The 23,495-nt window shown below is 38.9% G+C and overlaps 1 protein-coding gene across 5 annotated transcripts in view; it reads right to left on the bottom strand.

Moving 5' to 3' along the window:
- Positions 1 to 300: 300 nt before the first annotated feature.
- The window catches only part of LOC100703081 (SLIT-ROBO Rho GTPase-activating protein 3), a 36,589-nt gene continuing 13,394 nt past the window's right edge, over positions 301 to 23,495 (bottom strand). The window contains exons 4-22 of one of the 5 annotated variants that reach the window (XM_005453538.4): positions 21,827 to 21,889; positions 18,839 to 19,021; positions 18,450 to 18,578; positions 18,096 to 18,317; positions 17,872 to 17,973; positions 14,684 to 14,881; positions 14,484 to 14,568; positions 12,944 to 12,971; positions 11,520 to 11,622; positions 10,250 to 10,310; positions 7,831 to 7,908; positions 7,374 to 7,508; positions 7,186 to 7,291; positions 6,884 to 7,111; positions 4,986 to 5,059; positions 4,700 to 4,880; positions 3,441 to 3,587; positions 3,006 to 3,321; positions 301 to 2,578 (exon numbers count right to left, since the gene is read on the bottom strand). In XM_005453538.4, coding sequence (XP_005453595.1) covers positions 2,114 to 2,578; positions 3,006 to 3,321; positions 3,441 to 3,587; positions 4,700 to 4,880; positions 4,986 to 5,059; positions 6,884 to 7,111; positions 7,186 to 7,291; positions 7,374 to 7,508; positions 7,831 to 7,908; positions 10,250 to 10,310; positions 11,520 to 11,622; positions 12,944 to 12,971; positions 14,484 to 14,568; positions 14,684 to 14,881; positions 17,872 to 17,973; positions 18,096 to 18,317; positions 18,450 to 18,578; positions 18,839 to 19,021; positions 21,827 to 21,889 — 2,904 coding nt within the window. In that variant the 3' untranslated portion in view covers positions 301 to 2,113. Of the gene's footprint in view, positions 2,579 to 3,005; positions 3,322 to 3,440; positions 3,588 to 4,699; positions 4,881 to 4,985; positions 5,060 to 6,883; positions 7,112 to 7,185; positions 7,292 to 7,373; positions 7,509 to 7,829; positions 7,909 to 10,249; positions 10,622 to 11,519; positions 11,623 to 12,943; positions 12,972 to 14,483; positions 14,569 to 14,683; positions 14,882 to 17,871; positions 17,974 to 18,095; positions 18,318 to 18,449; positions 18,579 to 18,838; positions 19,022 to 21,826; positions 21,890 to 23,495 lie in introns of those variants that run through there. The other 4 variants (XM_005453539.4, XM_005453540.4, XR_002062223.2 and 1 more) reach the window with 4 other exon arrangements.

The following is a 23,495-nucleotide window of genomic DNA, read 5'->3' as shown; positions in this document are numbered from 1 at the left end:
ATATGTTTGCAGTTTCAAATGTTTTCTTGCAGTGATTATATAGCCTTTCAGGATGGCACTATAACCCATGCCAGCCAGTAGATGGCCCTGCAACACAACTATAGTTAAAGCATTTCCACTGTACATGCATTGAAGTCAAAGTGATTATACATTATGTTGATTTTCATTTCTTACAAAGAAGTAAAGTCGCTGCATTGCTTACATTTTGTGTGGTGCATTTGCAGCACAGCTACTGTTCAATATCAGTCATCTACATTGTTTTATTTTTAACTCAAAATCACCACACAGACAATAAAGACATTTCGGGGAGGTTTCATTGATTTATTGTTTTACCAATTTCTGTGCAAGGGTAAGAATTACAAAAATCTACACACTAGAGATGATAATATATCCTGTTTCTATCATACAATGTTATTTTTACAAGCATCCTTTAACAATATGTATATATTCATTCCGATGTACCTATTACACATTAAAGATATACTGATCATCCTCATAAGACGGACAACAAATATCACCAACAGTAAACAAGTTTGGCTAAACGTACACACAGCCTGCAGTGACCATGTGCAATCTAGACGAGGCTTGACAAGCTTCAATGTTGATGTGCTATATCATGTTTCTAGTACAAGTTCATCAAAATGAAGACACAAAACTTACAAATGCAGCACAGTTCCCTGTAGTGTTTTTTGTATAAGTGCATTAGTCATTTGAAGTGTACGAGAGTCTGTTGAGGTAACACAGCTAATCCTTTAATATAGAGAGTTGACAATAATATAAGCTCTTTTTTTTATGTTTGTCTTTATTTCAATGTTTTAATTATAGGCACAGCATATCTATAATGGTCACAACAACTTTCGGTATTATTTGTATCACTGTACTTCAGGTTATTTTGCTACTCTCTGGCCCATTCTGACATTAACAGATGAAGAAAAAAGAGAAAGTAGTTTTGGCTAAGGATATCACTACTTTTCTTTTGATATATAAGAATTAAGAAGTAACTTTAGAAACAGATTCCCAGTCCTGACACGGAGTGGACACTATCAAATATTAGAATCACAGTGGGTGTATAACAGTCCTGGTCCACTGCTGAGGAAATGTAACAAATGGAGGGAGAAGAGGAGCTGCACTGCTGCCGCCTGACACAACTTTGCCTGACACAGGCTATTGGCCAATGAGACTACCATCGCAGTGGCCGTAAACTTGCCAGACTGAAGTAGCAGCACAAGCTGGCAAACTGGTGCCAACTAGGCCCATTTGTGCTTTAGTTGCCAATCAGTCTGCTGCCAGGAGTTTCACCAACACTTTTTTCTTCGCTTTACCCAGCTCCTTACATTTCAAGGTAACATTTGGAGGATTTCTCCATTTCATTTAAAGCCACCGTGCATAGAGGTTTTGTATAGAATCTTTTAACGGCTTGGGGCTGAAGCCCATGCTAACATTACACAGCTGCAATTTCCTTGGAGCCAGCATCTAGTGGTCATTAGAAGAACTGCAGTTTGAGGCAGGTCCACTGTGTTTTCCCCATTCAGCCATGTTGTCTGTCTGTCTGCTTATGCTGTGACGCTGTGGGACAGGCTTGCTGAGACAACTTCTTTCAATATAAATGGTATATAAAAGGAATATTATGAACCACCACCACAGACTAGATGTCTACATGATTAGTGGTGAAATATTCCCTTAAGTATTCCCTTTATAATGGAGCAGGAAACCACTCACAAAGAACACGCTCACGGCATCTTTGTAACCTAATAACATTTCATTGAGATACTTCACTTTTGTATTTCAGCAAACAGAAGCATTTTCCAGTGCATCCCTTTACCCAGCATGGCTATTCAGCATGGCAGCATTACTATAAAACTCATAGATTTAAATCCTGTTTTTGCGTAACATATCACTGCAGTACAGTACATTGACTTGTTCCCAACACATGTGGAAACAGAGTGGATGTTGTGGGCAGAAACAAGCACCTATCCTACAATACACAAGATTAGTGGTAAATATTCATCGGGTGTCAATGTTTCTTTTGCTGTCTAAAAAATGGGAAGGGACATGATGATAATCTGAATCACTCTGTATCCACAGCATTCTTCAACCACTTGTCTGACTGGAGCTACATGTTACCTTGTTTGTCCGAGGAAGAAGAGGAGGTGGATGGTGATGGGGACGGTGCTTTGGGGAAGACCCTGTCAGTGGGAGTGATGCTTGGGCTGCCCAAACCAGACGAACTTGAGCTGCTGGAGCGGTGGGGTCCCTGGCCCTGTCCAATCACAGGAGCCGGTCGGACAGGTCTGACAGGCGGAGGCCTTAAAGGAGCACTTGGTCTACGGGCTGACAGAGCGGGCTTAAAAGTGGTCATAGTCTCAGATGAGGAGCTACTACTGCTGCGTCGCTGGGCTGCATCTGGATCTCTGATCACCATGGTATGGAGAGGGCTGGCAGACACCTCCTGCGCTCCACCAGGGTGCTTAAGCGGCTCCAATGTGTCGAGCACAACGTCGGGCGCGTGTTTGGCTACATTCTGCCTCTCCAACTCACGCAACTCATGCAGGGCTGTATTCATTGTTTTCTCTATATCCTGAGAAGCATAAGTAGAGGAAAAAACAAATGAAACTGATGTCAAGCAACCAAGCAGAGAGTAGCTAAATCTATTGTTGAGGCAAAAGAAATTTGTCTTATTCCTCAGAGCTCGAGCCCTTTTATGTGATGGTGGAAAAACTAAACCCAAAATTTTATTTGCCAACTGTGTACTGTTTTGGTACCCATCAAAGAGCTAATGATGCACATAATATTTAGGAATGGTAGCGATTGAGAATTTTTTTTCATCCTTAATTTCGCCTCGATACAGTTATGATTTTCAGATGAAACTGTAAAAGGAAGCTTCCTTTTTAGAGAAGCCATACATATAGGACAGTTGTATATATTTATTACATGTTTGTTATACAATAAAATAAGAAAAGTCTACATTAACAAAAACTGCATGTGCTATTAAGGATTTTAATCACCTCAGCGAGTGCCTCGGTCTCAAGAGCCTTGTGGTCTCCTAAACTTGCATGCCGGGTGGTGCTTGGTGATGATCTTTGAGAGTGGCTGTCGACAAACGCCTTTCTATCAGGGTGGCTGATGCAGCCAGCACTGCCAAATGTGGTGAGACGGCGTTTCTCGGGACTGTCAGTTGGACCCCTGCTGACAGCTATTTTGTGTGGACTCTGGGGGCGTGGCATAACCCTGGGGGGTAGATCAGCAGCTCTGGTGGGGCTCAGGCTGTCAGCGCCGTTCCTATGGCGTGGAGCTGCAGCGCCATCTGATCGCACTCGCACCCTAAAAAGAGGCGATAAAATTGATATTTAATTTGTGATTAGTTTCAGTTTCTTCGCTCTGGATAAACATACAATGTCCTTCCTCTCTCAAGTCCATCCCATATATCTATCTGTTACTACCTTCCTAATGCTGGTCCAAAGCGGTTCTCAGGTGCGTGTTCACAAGGAGACTGACGCTCATTCCTTGATGAGGTTCTGTCATCGTGGTGTGGCCCACTGCTGGTCTCACTGTCAGTCCGATGAATGCTCTCTGAGAACGCGTCGTCCCTGATACAGATGCATATCGATGACGCTTTTTTATTAATGTTTAACATAGAAAATAATTAACAGTAGTCTGCCAGATAAACTAAATAAGGAGTTCTGCAGTGTTGGAACTGTTAATTCATTTCTGTGTTAAATTTTTTTAAAGATTTTTTTCTTGTATTTTTTCTTGATGAATGAATCATTGATAACTACATTCCCATTTCATTTAAAGCAACTGTTCATTGAGTTTTTGTACAAAGTACACAATCTGTTAAAACCAGAACTGTAACTGGTTGATTCTGAAGCCAATGCCGACGTAATAGAGTTGTAATTTCCTTGGAGTCAGTGTCTAGAAGTCAATAGGGAACTGCAGTTTCAGGCGGTTTCACTGTCTTCAACTTCTTTCATTATAGTTATTGAAAATCAAATGAGAATCCTTAATAATCACATCCCTGCACAAAAACACCACAGCACCAAGCTCATTCTTTTAAAGGAAAACATTAACCACTAATTACTCTGTCCTTTTGGTACTGCATAAATCACTAATCTTCTTAATTTAGCTTTAATTTTGTTACCTGCCTACTAGTTATCAGAAAAGAAGCTATTAAGAAATTAAGGGCCTCCATTTAATACGTGACCTGAGTGAATGTCCATTCGAAGAAAATCTCTCTCTTTAGCAAATTGTGGATCAGAGGGTAATTGCTTCGACCACAAAGGTTATGTTTTTGTTACCATTTGTCTGTTAGCAGAATTATATAATGACTACCACTTGAAGCTGAATCATGAAAAGATGGATTGTAGCCAAATAAAGATCTCAACACATTTTGGAATAAATCCACAACACTTAAGGCTGTAAGAGTGATTAATGTCCTGAGTGTCTGTTGCTCCAATAAGAATGCTAGGAAATGAAAGTTAGGAAGATTTCATTAAGGCCAAGCTTTCTGAAAATGCAACACAACTGACAAACATAGTGACAATGAAAATGTCTATTCAGGAAAGCAGAGCAATATATTGGCCAAGCTCAAAGTAGCTCTCGCTGGTTTCTTGATCTGATGCTGTTTTAAACTAAAAGTCTGCATAACAAAATATATATATATATTTATTAAGGCTTCACAGCCTTAATAAATCTAACTTACATGTCTTGTACCACAATGTACTGATGTGGGATCAGCCCATCCACACCATTATGTCGGCCTTCCCACCAGTCCTGAGAAGCTCGCAGGTAGAGCAGCAGGGAGGCTCCCTTCTTAAAGGACAGCTCTCTTGGACTTCGGCCCACGTAGTCAAATTTGGCTATGGCCTCAATTTGCTCCAATTCTGCCATAAAAAAAAAAGAACAGAGGAAATCTCATTATTTTCTCTGTCAGCTTCTTAACATCCAGCTGCTGTCTTCACAGTGGATTGATGTGTTTGCTGACTCACCTTCATCACTTGTGTTAGGCCCGGTACCATTGTCAATCTCATCCAGAGCTCCTGGTTCACTGTGGGGGCTTTCACTGGAGAGAGGAGATGCAGAAAAGGAAATGAAAAAAATAAGAGCCATTTACACACTCTTATTCTTTCATCATTATCTTTTTATAACAAAGGAATCATTAATTACCAGACCAATATTATATTTATCATGTAGCAGCAACCTCAATAGACGGAGGCATGCAGACAGTCAAGACAATCTGCTGACATTCAAACCGACCATCAGAACATGAAAGAGAGATGATTTAGGTGACTTATCAGCTGGTCTTATCATTTCAGAAACTGCTGATCTACTGGGATTTTCCCACCACAGCTAGGGTTTACAGAGAATGATCCACAAAAAAGAAAATATTCAGTAAGAGGTGATGGAAAAATGGTCAGACTGCTTCCAGCTGGTAGGAAGGCAACAGCATCCTAAATAAGTACTTGTTACAATCAAGATGTGCAAAACAATATCAGTGAACACCTAATGCCATTCCTGTCAATAAGTCTACAAGTGATATGGACTCACCAAAGACTGGAAAAATATTTCCTGGTCTTTCTTCCTTTATATTCAGATAGTAGTGTCATAATTTGGCACCAGGAACATGAAAGCATTGGTCCATTGTGCCTTGTATCAACAGGTGGTGTAATAGCATAGGGGATGGGTCTTGGGACACTCTTGGCCTCTCAGTACCAAATCAGCATCTTTTAATCAGCACAGGTTCAATGTTTTTTGTGACATTCAGATGGTAGGGTCAGAATCAGAGCATTGTGTCAACGGTTAAGGCTGCTGGTGGTGTAATGGTGTAGGGGACATTTTCTTGGGACACTCGGGACTAACTAAGCATTATTTAGATGCCACAGCCTACCTAAGTACTGTTGTTGTTGACCATATTCAGCCTTCACAGCGTACTTCTGATGGTTGCTTTCAGGACAATAATATGCCATGTCACAAAGCTCAAATCATCTATAACTGTTTTGTTGCAAATGACAATGAATTCACTGTAGTCAAACGGCCTCCACAGTCACCTGATCCTAATCTGATAGTCTTTGAGATGGAGCGGAATGGAAGATTCGCATCATGGATGTGCAACAAACAGATCTGCAGCAACTGTGTGATGCTATCATGTCAGCTTGGACCAAAATCTTCCAGGACCTTGATGAATCTATGCCATGAATAATAAAACAGTTCGGAAGGCAAAAGGGACTCCAACCCAGTATTAGCAAACTGTGCCTAATAAAGTGTCAGTTTTTATTGCAAATGTTGTTTATGCAAATGAAAAGCTAAAAAAAGATTGTGGCATTTTTAGTTTTTCTAAATGCATATTTTTTTCATTTATTTTTTGAAATTGCTAAAACATACACTTTATACACCAAATTAAAGCAAAATCCAAACTACCTACTAAATTAAATGTGAGATTCATATTATCCAATAAAATGACTGATCAGGATAAATAAATCCTTTTAACAAGGAACTGAACAGCTACTCTTCATTCTTTAATTCTAGCAGTTGGATCATTTAAGAAAGGCATTACTAATGTTATTCAATAATCATATTGCTGGTGCAAACAGTCTTAAAATAAACAACACTTGTTGCAAGCATTGCTATAGAAAAGAAGTCTTGTGTTTATGAGAAAAAAGCCAGTACCCTTCATTGGGTTTCTGTCTGGCTTTTTAATCCTCTGAACTTTCTGCATACTAAGAAGATAATTCAGTATTGAGGACTGTGTAAAATCTACAGCCTTGTACAAAATGGCTTAGAGCCAGGGTAGGAAGTGGAAAATGTTACATGGTGCTATTTTTCCAAGGCCAACTTGTTAATGGCTCAGAAAACACAGCACATTTTGGACACCTAGCTTTGAACCTACCAGTATTCGTCCCCTCCAGCCATGCACTTCTCATACACAGGTCCCTCCAGTTCTCGCTGGGTTGGAAAGATGACCTCATGGTGGATGATGATTGTCTTAATGATCTCATTAACATGTGCTTGGCAGGCCACAGGATCTTGGTCATCTGGTATGGGCATCAGCGTGGGGCCAAAGCAAATAGCGAGATTGTAGGGGTCCATCATGTTCTCATCGCTGTACTGGGAAAGACTGTGGAAAACAGAACCAGTAAGTATCATTATTTTAATTTTGCACACCGGAAAATTTGTAGTGACGAGACTTACTGGTTTAGAAACGCAAACAGGTATCTCATGACGATGATCACAGGCCGCGGAAGAGTCACGATTATCTGCTGAAGGTGATGAGCTCTTTCTGCACCAGAGTCAAGCTCTAAAAGTAATGAACAACAACAATCACAGAGTGCTACACTAGATAAAACATTTTCCACATGTTTTCCTGGAATGTTACTCACTGGTAGTGGATATGAGGTCGACGAAACGCTCCTTAGGGAACAGCGGGTTTTCCAGCCCCCGGAAGTAAAGCTTAAGAACTCCCGCCACAGAGTTAATATCATGATCTGTCTGATCATCCATCAGTGGATCTTCTCCTGTAGATGTAGCATACTTTCAGTCTACTCAGTATTCATCCATTGCACTCACTTTCATGTAAGATAGCAGTGATTCTTAATATGCATTTCAAATTCGGAAGTTAATGTATGCATTAAGAGTGCAGTTATGTTTGCTCATTTAGGATGCTGATCTCATGTATTATGCATTAAATGGTTTACATGTCCATTACAGCGTTACATATGGCACACAGGCTCTTTATTTGCACTTTAGAGTCCTGTGAGAGTAACTGTGGTTTCTGAGGTGGGCAAAACGAAATTTAAAATCAATCAAGAGTAGATGGCTAAGTGACCTGGGACTAACCTCTTTCAAATGCATTTTTAATATCATTGACTTCGACCTGGGATCCTGGAACTCGAAATATACCTTGCTGCTGAAGACCTGCGGACATATAAAGCTGTTAGTCTAAAATGGAAAAAAGGTATTAATATAAATGGCACACCCCCTTAAAAATAAACCAGATTGATTTCTGTTAAATGTCTCAGTAAAGAGGTTTTTTCTTTTTTTGTATCTTAGTATAAAAACAAGCTTAAAGATAGGAGACTTCAAACATATTAAAAAAACTAAAGAAATCCACAGAAGTTACCCATACTACATCATGAGAGTATGGGTAAGTCTCTAGCAATCTGGTGTGAAAGTTCAAACATATTAAAAAAACTAAAGAAATCCACAGAAGTTACCCATACTACATCATGAGAGTATGGGTAAGTCTCTAGCAATCTGGTGTGAAAGTGAAACAGACAAAAGACTAGAGGATTCTTTTGCAGTGGCAATAACCAAAGGATGAAAGTGTTATGGATTAAGATGGCACATCTTACCTTTTTCACATACACTATATGGTCAAAAGTACTGGGCCTCCTACTACATATAGGAACTGCTTGGCCATGGGAACCCAGCACTTGACAACATTACTCAGTACCTCTATGTGGTCGGCCATGTTGTGGCTGTGTTGCTGGGGTTGCTAAATGACTTCACTTTGCAATAACACAACTTAAAGTTGATGATGGAATAGGGGGAAAGAAATTTCATGAACTGACTTGTTGCAGTGATTGCAATTGTTACAATACCGCAGTAACAGTGGTGAGTTCCTTAGAACAACCCATTTTTTTCACACATTTGTGACAGGCAGACAGCATGACTGTTATAGCTTGATTTTACAGCACTGTGGCAATTAGACTATAAACATCTTAATTAAAAAATTAAGGGATGTGGCCCAAAGCTTCTGCTTTTTCAATCATAACTGGTGGAAATCAAAATTACATTGTTTCTCTTATTATAACAATTTTCACAAGACAGACGTTACTATTAGTTAGTCAGTATTCATTAGCATCTCTTAGACAGTAGAAGTCCTGTTTATCACTTACACCCCATCTTCTTTCTTATATATAAGGATTAATGTAAGCTGAGCATCATGAATATTAGAATGCAACCCATTTTTAGTAATGAATGAATCATAGAAATGAATATTTCACCTCACTCTCTCATCCAGGCTTGTACATGTGAAATGCCCCAGTTTAAGATTTTCCAAACGATCCAGTTGGAGCAGTTATATTATCTCACATTGAATGCTATTTCACTGCTATTAACTTCTAAATTACCAAAAATATTTGAATGGCTACTATTAACAATATTAAAGTTGTAAATACATATCATTCAGTTTTATTTTATTTATATAGGACCAAATCCCAACAACAGTCACCTCAAGGCACTTTATATTAGAAGGTAAAGACCCTACAATAACAAAGAGAAAAAACCCTAACAATCAGATTGTATAAGATTCTATGTTTTGTTATGTTTTGATTATACAGACTGAAAACCACATGTAAGCGTTTCCCCTCACCCCCAACTTGTTGTAGCGAATAACTGTCTGTCTGTTGGTGTTTGTTAGCGCTCTAGTGCAGTTTTTAACCCTTTCATGCATAAATTATGACAACCTCAATCAGGATTTTTTAATTTTTATTCATCTTTAGGCATGAAAAAAAGACTTTTGAACCTAATTTTTTTACACATGTACTTTTCAAAGTTTTTTTTTTCATGTCCACTTAGGTGGGCAACATACGTTTTGGCTTATGAATTTGACAAACGAATAAATAATATACACTGTGTGTTGTGATTATGTGCAAGTATACCATCAACCCTGACACAAATACAAGGAAACAGCCTTTGAAGGTCTGTCCGCTGTAGTGACCACTATACGTGAAAGGGTTAAGATATAATTTTCAAATATTGTGTGATGATAGACACCAATAAAAGCTCGAGTTGAGTAATTTAGGTGAAAACTTTATATTGAGAGTCTTGAGAGACATAAGCACCCAGGTTAGGTAACCATTTGACTTTGATCTCAAATGTTAGCACCCAAGGTCAAAGTTGATGGATGGAAAGAGATGTACAACATGCTTTTTTTTCCCCCCCCCCCAATATTAGGCCCTACATAGTCACACTGACACCATAACAGGCTGATGTCATCATACTGTAATGAAAAAAAACCAAGTTTTACCCCTTTGACCTTTGGGGGGAGTTCGCTCTCTAAGCGCTCTTATTGTCGAGGTTTCTTTCTAAAATTGCAGGGTCCCTACTTTGCAATATAAGAATCCTTAATGTGACCCGATGCGAATTTGTTTTGTGAAATTTGAATTTGTTGAATTTTGTTGTGAATGTGCACTACATAAATAAAACATCAGCCATTGTGGAACGATAACTTATGAATAGAATTGGAACATACCATACAGGTTGATGTATCGAATACAGCTCTCAACCACCGCTGGTATAGGCTGGCCTGAATCCTATAGACATAATCAAATTATTACTAGAGAAACCACTAAATCAGAAATTAATAACCATAACAAATAGTCACGCTAGCAAGCCGTTATGATGAGAAGGCTGAGATGATATCATTTATCACTTAACGTTAACTTTCTGAGTCACAATATGCAAAACAAAAATATATTAGTGCACTAAGATAACAGTATTTTCACAGGAATCCCAACGGGACAGAGGCACAGAAATGTTGGTTAGCATACTAAACACAGTGTAATGATCCCACCCAGCTATAAGACAGAGTACCTGACTCCTCGCACGGACATTCCGTCTTCCCCTGGGCAGAGAGCAGTAAGGCACGTAGACAGAGGAAGAGAAGCAACAACAACCACAACAGGTTAGTGAGAGAGACAGATCTTACAAAGAGAGACAGACAGACAGAGAGACAGAGAGAGAGAGAGAGAAAGAAGGACGAGGCATGGCCTGAGAAAAGCATCAGTCAAAGCATCAGTGCCATGTGGCGTGTGAGACATGAGGGCATGGTTTGGGGGGAGTGGGAGGGAAGGGCCTACTTCAGAGCATGGTGGGTGGGGGGAATACACATATCTTTCTAGCCAAAAACAGCTTCTTGACTTGGAGGGAAATAAGAATCGATGTATCAGTCGATCTGCTAATTACAACATCTCCTCAACTAACTGATTCTTTATTTGTTCTGTGAGAAAAGAGCCCGCTGAAGAACTACTAAGATATATATAATGATACTATACAAAAAATCAATAAAGCAAAAAAATCTTTTTTTTCCTTTTGTTTTTTTGTCAGTTGATTCTTTGGTTAATCGTTTTATCTCTGTACTTTTGTCGGTGCATGCCCTGCTTGTCTGCTGAGTTTGATTAGCATTAGAGTGGAAGTGGCCATCTGTTTATTTGCATAGCTGCTGTGTGGCCAACTGACATACAGCCAAATTAATTCAGTGTACGGAGGTTGGGGGCTCACAAGAACAAACCTTATACTGGTGCTTTTGAAAATAGACCATCTTCACATCAAGCTGCTGGACCAGCTTTCACCTTATCCAGTGTTTTCGTCAAATGTGAAGACAAGCATTGAGCAAGAGGAAAGTCAGTGCATGAGTGAGGCAATGTTTGGATAAAAGAGTGGTCACAGGCAAGAGAACCCCCAAGGACTGCTAGCGAGAAAGCTGAGCTCATGAGAGACAGAGGGCACAGATGGGCTTATACCTGAATGAAGGCCTCCATATTGCCGTTAAACAGCCTACGGTTAAAAATGGAGCGAGGTCTACACTTCCGCATTCTCTGGGGTTTAGGGGGAAGAGTTGGGGGCCTGGGGAGATGGTGGGGTTTGTAGGGTTGGTACAATGCAAACATAAAAAAATAATGCAATATGAAACAGTAAAACTGATTTTGCTTAAAATATTTTTCTTTTCAGATCTTTACCAAAATGATAGGCTGCTCCAAATCATAAAGAATATGGTAGTCATATATTGACCGTTTCTGAGATAGGCTACAGTCATTTGCTTTCTTGCTGAGAGCTAGATGAGACAGCCGATACTCTTTTCATTTCTTTATGCTAAATATGAAGAGACAGAGAGCAATTAGTCAAACTCTCGCTCAGACAGGAAGGGAAAATAATTCATGGCTCTCCATTAATTTTGAATAGCATAAAGGTGTATCCTTTACAGTTCTGTCACCTGTCAAAAAATTACAAACCTGATATGACAGAGATAAAGAAGAAAGGATAAAAATGGGCAACTTAACAAAAAATGAATTAATAGAGAATGTTAAATATGTCAGTTTTAGGCTTTTTGGGCTACATACATTTTTAATACTTTCTATAGACAGTACAAAGTACTACACTACAAAGTACAGTGGAATATGTTTCATTTAGTGGGCAATCAGTGAGTGAGTGCATGATGCATTACGCTGTCTCTATAAAGCCATAATCATATTATCTAGCTTAGCACAATTTTTTAAAACCAAAAATAAATAAGTACCTTGAAATTGCTTAGCTAGTGGCTTTAAATGTATAATATTTTGCGTTGCTTATTTCATTTGTCTAAAATCCAAATTATACAAATGATAAATTAAATTAGCAAACCCTTTGCTGTAGCCTCAATCTGAGCATACAATCACCTGAGTGGGACCAACACACCATCAGGATGAACAGAATCAGCTTTCCGGGATCAACTTTCTCATTTAACACTTGGCAAGAAAGCAAATTTATGTATTAACCTAAAAGTAAAAATAATACAAGGATGGAGCTCCTGTAATAGTAATAATGACTGAAAGGTAATACATCACAAAATACTCAATACAGATATAATTAAATATCAAATTTAATTGATCAAAATAAAAGTCAAGCATTTGTATTTGTCACACGCCCTTCTTGTCAATATTTGTTAATTTTCTTCTCATTGAATTGTTTTTATTAATCAAACCTTTATCCATCTCACTGGCATTTCACTCCCTAGTCTTAAGATATTTTTATAGATTAAAGCATCTCTAATTTGGATCCAAACCATTCAACATGGTGAGCTAACAATTTTCCTACACTGTGAGTTTATTTGTGCCACATCCAAGGACACAGGAAGGATTTTACACATCATTGCCGACTTTATTCACCCTCTTGTCACTGAAAACCTCACCTCGTTGTTCCATATTCAGCCCTCTCCCCTAAAAGGAATAAGCACACAGAGAGAGAAGCTAAATTAGAACACATTAGTTTTACAATCGCAGAAGTTAGCAGCACGGTTGAGTGCTGGCTGACTATACATGGCTGGCAGATGGAGAAGGAAAGGGGTGTTATGAGAAAACGGGCATCTATTCAGCCAGGCTGAATGGGGTGAACGCCATGGTTGGATCTGACTCACCGCCAGGCAGCGGTCATTCAACGGTCGCCCTAGAAACAGCACAAGAGCCCCAGAAGGGGACTAGCTCTGTGAAAGTGAAAATGTATCCAGGGGCAACAAGAGTGGGAGCTGATTTGTACAGTGTTATGATTTCATGATATGTGCACCACATTAGCACACTCACACGCACGTTTCAGTATAGCAAACAAATTGAGGCCTCGCTTTGATCAGTCAGTCAGAAATGTTTGTTCAAGGATCATGTCATGTGTAAAGCAGCTTCCAGCACAATCCTTCTTTATGTCAAACACATAATTCCAACCTTAAAGCATACGCTAGCAGTCTGATGATCGCCATGACATCATGGCATCAAATATACTTTTCTTCTCTCTTCTGGATGAGTTTAACACATATTTAATATCAGGAATATGTAAGGAAAGTATGGGAAGAAATATCATTTCAATGCTATACTAGTAATCCATGGCTTGAGATGACCTGCTTTTAGGTCGTGCAGTTTTCAGGATGCCATGAGAACTACAACTTTACTACATAATATCATTTATAATAATATAATTAATATAATAAGTAACATAATTTGGTGTTTTGTTTTGATCAACATTTAATTATCTGATTTCTAAATGAATCTGTGTACAGCAGACACAACTGTGATATATGGGAGTCTGAAAACTTGTAATATTCCCAACAAATCAAAATTATTTAACACATGTTTGTGATTCCAAAGTAGCAACATTGTGACATTAAAAGATACAGACCCTTACTGACCCTTTGGCTTCATTATTTTAACAGCTCTCGGGTCTTAAATTTTTATAACAGTGCTTGTTACCATGGACTGCAGGGTTTTTGTTCTCTTAATATAGCTCTGAATGATATAATTTTGTATCATATTTTCTAAAAGCATGGGGTAGGCTACATACAAACTGAAGATATTATATATTCTTAAAAATTACTTCCTTCGGCTAAATTGTATAGTGTTGTTACATAGTTGCCTAACAAGTGAAAGAGCTCTGGTTCCATCCCAGGAGGAGACACAAATTCCTTTGGGGTTGCATCGGGACGGGCATCTGGTGTAAAAAATGTGCCAAATCAAACATGCAGAGTTACCTGCTATGGTGACCCCTTATGAATAAGGGAGCTGCTGAAAGTAGCTCTACTTCCTTTGGATAAAAACAGCTATAATAGATTTTCTATATGTGCTTCTATATATCAAGGTACTAATATACTGTAGAGATACTTTCTTTCTTGGCAGCTTAGCAGTTACTTTAATATAGAACTTCCTACACCGCTAAACACAGTGCGACAACGTTTTAATAAGTCTCACCTTCTCCTAGCGTCTGCTTCAGAAGGTCATGCTTAGCCTGCAGTTTGACAATGAGATTGCTGCCATTCAAGTACTCCTTGTACTTCTATTGATAAGAAAGACAAAAAGACAATTAGTGCTATTTCTAGACATTCTTTGTGTCATACTGTGCACATTTACACCACGCTGCAATTTCTTTGTTCATTTGTCCGACTACTCACAGTAAAGTAGAAGCCCTCAGTCTCTTGTTGATTGGCTCGTCTTTTGGCGATGTTTGCCTTGCTCATGTAAGAGTCAGATGAGGCTGATTTCACAGACTCTGTGGATTGGCTGTGCTGGAAAGCCTCTGAAACATCAAAGTCCTCCACAGTAAGCATATCATGGAGGGTCTGCAAGGTGGCGTCAAGAGTCTTCCTCACCTGAAACACATATAGATGTAAACTTTAGTTGTCATTTCAGCATTAATCACAACATGAATATATTTGTTTAAATACAATTATATTAAAAAAAGATAGCAAACTGGTCATTTGTACACGTAAAATAATAAATGAATATTTGTACCACTGGGCATATTTTCATTAGTCTTCTCAGTGTCTCGAACAAACTGTGGTGTAAACACGGCAGCTCAGATTATACTGCTGCAGGCTATCTGCACCGTAGTTAGACTGACAGAGTGAACAATAGAGTAATTAGCTTGCTAGCTTGATGCATCACGACATGAAAGATTAACTATGTGCCTTCCATGCGAGGCAGACAGGAAGGGAGCGTGGATTTCCTTATTCATGACAGACAGCCACTGACACATACACACACCCTGGTGACCTTTAAACATGTCTGTGTGAGTCACAGTGGCCTTGGTGACCATGCTGGGGGTGGCCCCCATTGGAAGCAGGAGACTGGATGAGATATGACCCCACATATCAGTGTCAGATTTAATGAATGAATATGAATGCATAGTGACAGCTCTGGAGAGTGGTTGGCTGTTGTTACATGTTTGTAGCGGAGGGTGTTGGTGGCCTTCATTATTAAATACAACACAGTAAATGAAGGTATGACAGTGCCTCCTGTGCCATGATGATGAGTGATAGACTCATCAGAGGGATGGGTTCTGTTTTTCCTAAAGGAATAGTTTTGTGAAAAATTCTTTTGTTTGCTAAAAAAGATGAATTAAAACACAGATATATTACTTTCATGCCTGCAATACAGATTTTATGGATTGGGCATCATTGACCACTTGCAAAAACAGTATTGGTATTTCTTTCTCTACAACTTTTAGTTTCACCTTACCCTTCTCAGTCCCAGCACCAACATTTACCAGCTATACTTCTGTAAATGGTTGCTTTTTAATGTGCCTAGAGTTCTAACAGGCTGGGGGAAAAAGCTTTTTCTGACTATTTACTTGGACATGGAATAATTTACAGAAAGATCAGACGAGGTCTCCCTTGGAAAAGAGATTTGATCTAAATGGGGTTTTCCTGGTTGAATAAAGGTAAAAGAAACAATAATAAGAGAACGATTTCAGTGATTTCAGTATTCAGTGGATGACATCGATCAAAGCTAGCTAAACTAAGCTAACTACCTAATGACTGATAAGTAGCTGATTAGCTTACAGCTTCAGATGTAAGGGAAAGTGTCAGTGAGTGTTTGCAAAAATTTTTGAACTATAAAACTAAATGTAACGCATCAATCTAACAGCAATAAAGACTCTTTCTCAAGGACTCTGGTGTCTGAGCATGTTGTTTTAAAGACTCTTGCATTTAGAGCAGCAGATATGTGTTTTTTTTTCCTGTTCTTCTACATTTAGTCGATGGTTTGAATGATAACTTCACTTCCTTGCACAGTATTTTGCATTAATACACTGATGGTGCAACCTCTATATTCAAACTCAGCGATCAGACTACTATGTTAACAGCTTCCCCTATGAGACCCTATACAGGATTCAGGATCTAACTTCACTATCACTGATAATCATTTGCATACATTTCTCATTTTTATTTATGTACACCTTTGTACATAAATACTCTTTCTCAAAAGACTCTGGTATCGGTATCTGTGTAACACTATCACTATGAAACATCATGATATACTACAGGAAAATATTGACCTTTGAGACAAAAGAATACAGATGTTGCTTCACATATCAAAGGCCAAATATGAACTGAGTGTGAGTATTGATGAGGCCATCTAAAATGTATACCTAAGCACATCAGTGAGCAAGGTTATTATCGTTAACGAAAACTAACGAAATAACGAAAACTAGAAGTGAAAAAACATTTTCGTTAACGGAAATAAAAATAAAAACAAAAAAAGGAAAGCTAACTAAAACTGTAATGAGTGTTCACAAAACTAACTAAAATTAACTGAATTTATTGCAAAAATGTGTTTAGTTTTCGTTGATGTGTGCGTGCCATACAATAGTCAAGGGTGAAAATTAAGTTTAGTTTCCAGGTTTTTTTCTTGCTGTGTCTCATTATGCCAGCAGGTGGCAGTACGTTAGTCAAGTCGTCTGTGTTGCTGCTCCGTCCACGCGCAGAATCATGTCAGGAAAAGTCTGGAGAAAGCCCCAGAGTCCAATTTGGGATTACTTTGAATATCACTGTGTTTTGGATAAAGCATGTGTCTTGTAGTGGAAAGAGACAAATTATGAGGGACATTTCTAAAAGGAAAAAAATCCCACAAACCTTAAAGTGCACTTGAAAAGCTCACACAAGAAGGCTAACCTAGCCTAGCTTACCTGGAGAAGGTAAGGGAGCACGCCCAACCCTCATCCCCAGAAACAGAAGCTAACCCCAGGCAAGGCAGCGTGATGCATCCCAAGACAACAGGACTGGGATATCTACACAACTGTGTGAGTCAATTGCCTTCAAAAGGTTTATCAATTCACTTGAACCAAAATTACGAACACCCGGTGCTGCAAGAGTTAATAGTCTCATTGTGGCCAAGATATACATTTTATAGTTGCCTGGTATCAACGGTTGTTCATCTGCCTTTATTTATTTATTTAAAGAACCCATAGGTGGGAATGTGAGTTGTCTGTCTCTGCGTGTTAACCCTGCGACAGACAGGCGACCTGTCCAGGGTGCAGGATATGGTAGCTGGAATAGCAACATACCCAAGGATAAGCAGAAGAGAATGACTGATATGATGAAACTGGGATTTTGTTACACTTAATTATTGCAAACACAACTAAAACTATAACTGAAACTAATCAAAACTAAACTGAAACTAAGGATTTTCAAAAAAAATAAAAACTAAACTAAACTAGCAAACAAATGGTAAAAACTAATTAAAACTAATATAAAATTGAAAATCTGAAGTCAAAACGAAATAAAAATAAAAACTAATGAAAATTGCAAAACTATTAAAACCCTGTCAGTGAGTTTGTTTTGCTTTAAAATGAGCCGCTCACCTCTTCATTTTCTATTTTTAGTGTGGCCAGACGTGATTGCAGCTGGTGGTAGCGCATCAAGAGTTCTGTCTGGACAGGCTGCTGTGCACTCACTTGACACACCTGGGATTAAGAAATAAAGGGATATTTCCGAAAGTGACTTAACACAGTGCAAAATAAACATAGCAAGAATAAAGACCTTCAAAGAAAGCCTTTTTAAATCATTACCCTCCCTGTTGACTCACCTCATCTCCCATGTGTGGCTGATAGTCAAAGCATGCAGGAGGACAGAAGATCTGGCAATGTGTGTCCATAAACTTCAGCTTGTCTCCTCTGGTGTCCATGGCATCCACTGCTCCCTCCAGTAAGTCCAACCCTTCGTGGCGAGAAGTTTCTAGACTATATTCTGCAGAAAGGTAGGTTCTCAAGGTGCGTGCTAAGCTTGCATGGTACCCTAAGTCGCAACACTGGGGACAAAAAAAACAAAGCATAGTACATATTACAGATCCAAAAACAAACTTAAACTGAAAAAAATGCACTCTGACAAAAAGAGAGTATTTCCATCTCCATCCATATTTCCATTCTTGGCTCTGACTTACATCTATCATGTCTGAGACATCGTGGATGTAGTATTTGGCCACCAGGGCATTAGTAGCTGCCAGATTGAGAAGATAGTCATTCCGGGCCTTTGTGCATTTCATCTTGTTTTCAGAGTACTTGGCTTGTCTCTGGGGGTGTAAAAGGAAGAGCGAGAGTCCCATCAAGGGAGGAAGCAAAATGGTTTCCTAATGTACTCTAAGAATGCATTATACATTAAACAGTTTTATCTTCTCTATAATCTGTCAGTATGCATGTATAAAATAGTTGGATTTACTTGGACACTTCAATTACAAATGCATTTACAGCTTTTTTGCAATCGAGTAGATAAGAGTGTATTGGAAGTAATGTGCATGACATAAATCCTCATTATACATGGGCTAAAACAGACCTTCTCCTTCAGTTTCTCCATCTTCTTTACAGAACTTCGACGCTGTGGACGATCATCGTAACCATAACGCAGGCCAATGTCATTAGCCTTGCCAATGTGCTTCTCCTCCTGCTTCTCTGCCTCCTTCAGTTTGCTCTCAGCACTGAGACTCTCAGTGTGGTACATGTGGTACGTCTTCATCACCTGCAAGAATACACAGCAAGTATAAAGGACATCACAGTTAAACTAGCAAGGAAACTGATAAGTATGATGAAGAAAAGCAATATCCTCAAATTTTGGTACAGGATCCTTGTTGATCATCAGATTATTTTACTTTATAACCTAAAGATTCTGCAGTCTTAAAGAAAAAAACTCAACGATCCGACAGTATGTAGAAAAAACTTCAGTCTGAACCAGGCTATGTTAAGGAGAAAGAAATAAGAGAAAGAAAAACCGTAGAGAGACACCCTGTAGTTTGTCCTTTAGGACAAAGAATCAACTACAGGACTGAAAACACAATAAGTGGCCAGCAAAAAATGGCCGAAACACCACGTAATCTGAATTTTAAAATCCAATGAGAACGACAAATGTGACTTTGAACTTGACCTTCAACACAAATTTGATGAAGACCTGTGAGATGATCACCATGTGCAGGTTCCACTAAAATATGACCAATATCCTGTAGTTAGGAGGAAGAAGGATTCTTGTGAATTGTTAACGGACAGACAGACGAGACACGCCTCGCCACGGCATGAGGTCATCAGCCTTTTGGCTAAATAAGCTAAGAATTGTCAGTATTCTCTTTTTTATGAACCTTTCTTATTAATTTTATAACCAGATCATCATGGCTTAATAAACACAGCTGCTGTTTAGAAAGATACCAATAAGACCCCCGAGTATTTTTGTTCATCACACAAGTAAACATTAGTGAGTGTAGCATACTCATCATTCTCATGGGACTGTCATATTTTCATTGACATTTTCTAACTGAGCTGGAGTGTCCAGTACGTCTGTCTGATGTCTCCACACTGTCTGAATGGCCTAACCACAGAATAGCAAGACAAATTAAATATCCCAGCAAGTAAAGTAAGACAGGCGTGGTACTTTTACAAAAACAATCTATGTTTTCAGATGAATGTTTCATGGTTTTATCAAAAAAGCCACATGTAAATGTTTAACTAGTAAACCTGAATCAACAGCACAGTCGCACAACATCTGCTTCACCATCACTGATTCTCAAGTTCTGGTTTCCTAGCAACCCCGTCTGCAACGGACGTGCAAAGGACAGTGAGATCGATCAGCAGGGGAGGAAGGAGGTTACAAAGTGTCAGTGAGCAACCTCCTCTGCTACAGATGGAACAAAAAACTCCTCAATTTTTGCAAAAACTCAGCAGCTGACCAATACCAGGGACCTGCTGCCTGACAACATTTGCTTATTTAAGATGCAAATGATAAAATAACCACACAATGATTATATTTTCTCTTAAACTCGACACTTTTCTCAATTATAAAGTTGAGCAGACTCCTGCTATTCCTTATGCTGTGTGTGGGAGCTGCAGACAGGCATTTAATAATGCATGAATCAGAGGGAGGAGAAATCAATATCAGTATAGCAGTAATATAACATGCACGGTACAATGTTACATGTGAGAACTATTCTCGTGTGGTTTATACGATTTCAGTAATCCAGATTCAAATCCATTTGTGATGTGCTGCATACACATCATTTTGCAATGTGCACACGTGCTTAGCTTTCTTATTAGGTCTTTTTTTTTTCCCTTTGCCACCAACTCTTTTTTAAATTTAGTAATTTTGTAAATTACTAACAATTTGCAAAACTAACTGTAGAAAAATAAACCAAAATTGACCTACTTTCTGCTCATCTTCGCTTTTTGCTCCTTTATCATAAAGGAATCAAATCACAGGGTTGTCAAACTTTGCTGCAATTATGTTTAGCCAGTTTTACAGGACCATGATAAAGGATTGATCATCTGCACAATTAAGCTGACAACAACTAGGATGCCAAGAGAAAGGATTGAACGTGCAAGCAGCCAAGAGTGGCGTTTTATACATGCTGGAAAAGAAATGATGTTCGGTCATGAAATAAATCAAATTTAAAGTGAAAAGTAGTGCAAATCTGTAAGAGCATGTTGTTGTTTCTCATCTTATTTGCAATGGAATGTTTTAAGACCTTTAAAACAAAATTTGGTGACTGAATTGTGGATGTGATGAGGGGAAAAAATAATCCACGAGGGTATTCTGTTTCACAGCATGCCATTGTCCTGCTTGCCAAAATACACTTTCATCGTAGTCTTAATTACATCTAGTCTCTTTACGCTTGTAAATTGTTTTTTCGTTTATGCTATGAATCATATTGGCCATTGAACAGTAAGTAAAGATAAGGATATCACCGAGCAATTAGAGCCAAAAGAATGCATTCTGGCGAGTTTGCTGTACTGTCCCACATGCAGCCTCAGTTCCTTTTCTTTTGCCAAATGAAGATGCATTGCAGATAAACGCAGATGTTTTGTGTCTGCACCACTGCACAAACCTTTGCTGTTGGTTTACTAGTATGCATATGCACACATTTCTATATGCAGCATGTGGTTATAACAGTCCACCGAGAGTGACAACTGTTAACATATGAGGCAAGCAGAGGTGTCAGATTACATGTAACATTAGCTAAAAACATTACAGAAGCTCATTTTGCTGTAAGCACAGTGCACCTCTGTAGCGCAGACTGCTGAGTCTGCTTGAAGCACAGCTAGGAGCAGGAACACTGTCTCCTTCAACTCATGTAGCAATTCACAGCAGGAGGAAGAATGTAAATTTTATCCTTTCATGACCTCAGGAGAGGGAAGAAATGACCTGTTACAGGCTGCTCTGCTGAAAAGGCACATCTGCTCTGTGTGGTGTCAAACCCACAGGTTGCAGGTTCAGGTATTTAAAAAAAGCCTGGCTTTAAGATTGACATCCCATAGGCTTTCAACACAAGCAACAGCAACTCACCGTGTACAGTTCATTGGTGACTTTCACTAACTCTTCATGCATCTGTACGCCGATGTCTTTACTCTGTAAAAAAAAGAACAACAGGAGACAGCTTTGTAGAGGAAAATAATACCACATTTGGGTTAGTTAACAGAACTGCTTTCCCACATGTGAGACACTTGAAAGCTGTGTGCCAGTTTTATTTTGTGTGTGATAGATGTCAGCAGTATTGAAATGCTATCATTACGCTGCACCAGAAAAGATCTAATACAATGCCCAAAGTGCAAATGCAGACTAAAATAGAACAGCGCAGTAACCGCAGAGCATTTCCCATTGAGCGGAGTCGCAGTTTCCGTTCAGTTTTAAAGGATAAGAGCCTATGATGAATTGGTCCACAAAAGGGTTTATAACCCAAGAGGGGGAATGATGCCAGTGGAGAGTGAGCCTAGAAATCCGTTTGAGGGGATATGGAGTAATGCTCAGCTCAATCAGTCCTGTTTTTGTTTTGTTTTTTGTCACCTCTCAGGGACTACTTTGTCAAAACAGCAATCTTGCAATTTCACATGTGACAGGCATTAGACTTTAGCACATTCAGTACATTTAGTCTTTGTTTAAAAAGATGCCAGAGTTGATTCATTTCCCTCCCCCCATGTGTCATTTATTAACATCAAGACTGCAGCTGAACCAGGATACCGGAGAATAACAGGATTATTGTTCAGGAGAACTTTACCAGAATTTGAGCTAACATTTTGAAAAAAAAAAAAAGATTTTCTGCAGGCAGTTAGTGTTTTTCCTAGCATGGGTTACAGGCTATCCCATTCTCATCAGGGCTCCCATCAAGATACTGCAGAGCCCCCTAGAAGGCATAAATTACTCTAAACTCCTGCTGCTGTCAAATGATACTGATATAAAATCCCTAAGGTGGTTGGGGGTGCTTTTCCACTTGCACCCTGCTACTCTCATGCAAAGCATATGTTATGTATACTCTTATATGTAACAGTATATAGCATATATAGTATACTAACGTATATATATAGTATATATAGTTTCAGACATATGTTTGAAAGACAAAATTTTGGATAAATGAAAGAAAGTTATAGCTGTGGTCAGAAGTTTACATAAAGTTACTGCAGCATGTGTGTCAAGCTAAGTTTTTGCTTTAATGATTTCTTTGAACTGTTGTTTTTTCCAGGGTGGAATGATTGAACAGCATAAATCTTTACTGACTTTCGGTGGATGAGATTGAAATTATTTTTGAATTTGCTCTAATCCTCCCAGGATACATACACCCCCATTAATATTTGGTTAAATGTTCCTTAGCAACTTGCACCTCAACAAGACACTTTTGCTAGCCATCCAGAAGCTTCTGGCACAATTTTGGCTGAATATTTGATCACTCTTCTTGGCAAAGGGTGGTGGAGTTCATTTAAATTTAGCTGGTTTCCTGGCACCAACCCACAAATTATTTCACAAATTCTCAACAGGGTTGAGGTTGGGGCTTTGGGAAGACCATTCCAGAAGGCTAATGCTAGCCTGCTCTATCCTTTCTAAAACCTGTCCTCATGTGTTCGGGATCATTGTCCTGATGGAACACCCAACTGTGCCCAAGTTTCAACCATCTGATAGCTGTTGATTTTAGGTGAAGGGGAAGAATTTGTAGAGCTAGTCCTCCTTCATTATTCTAAACATT

Source organism: Oreochromis niloticus, linkage group LG5, assembly GCF_001858045.2.
Source record: "Oreochromis niloticus isolate F11D_XX linkage group LG5, O_niloticus_UMD_NMBU, whole genome shotgun sequence".
NCBI lineage: Eukaryota > Metazoa > Chordata > Actinopteri > Cichliformes > Cichlidae > Oreochromis > Oreochromis niloticus.
The sequence above is the reverse complement of the archived record's forward strand: the minus strand, read 5'-3'. Positions and strand labels throughout refer to the sequence as shown.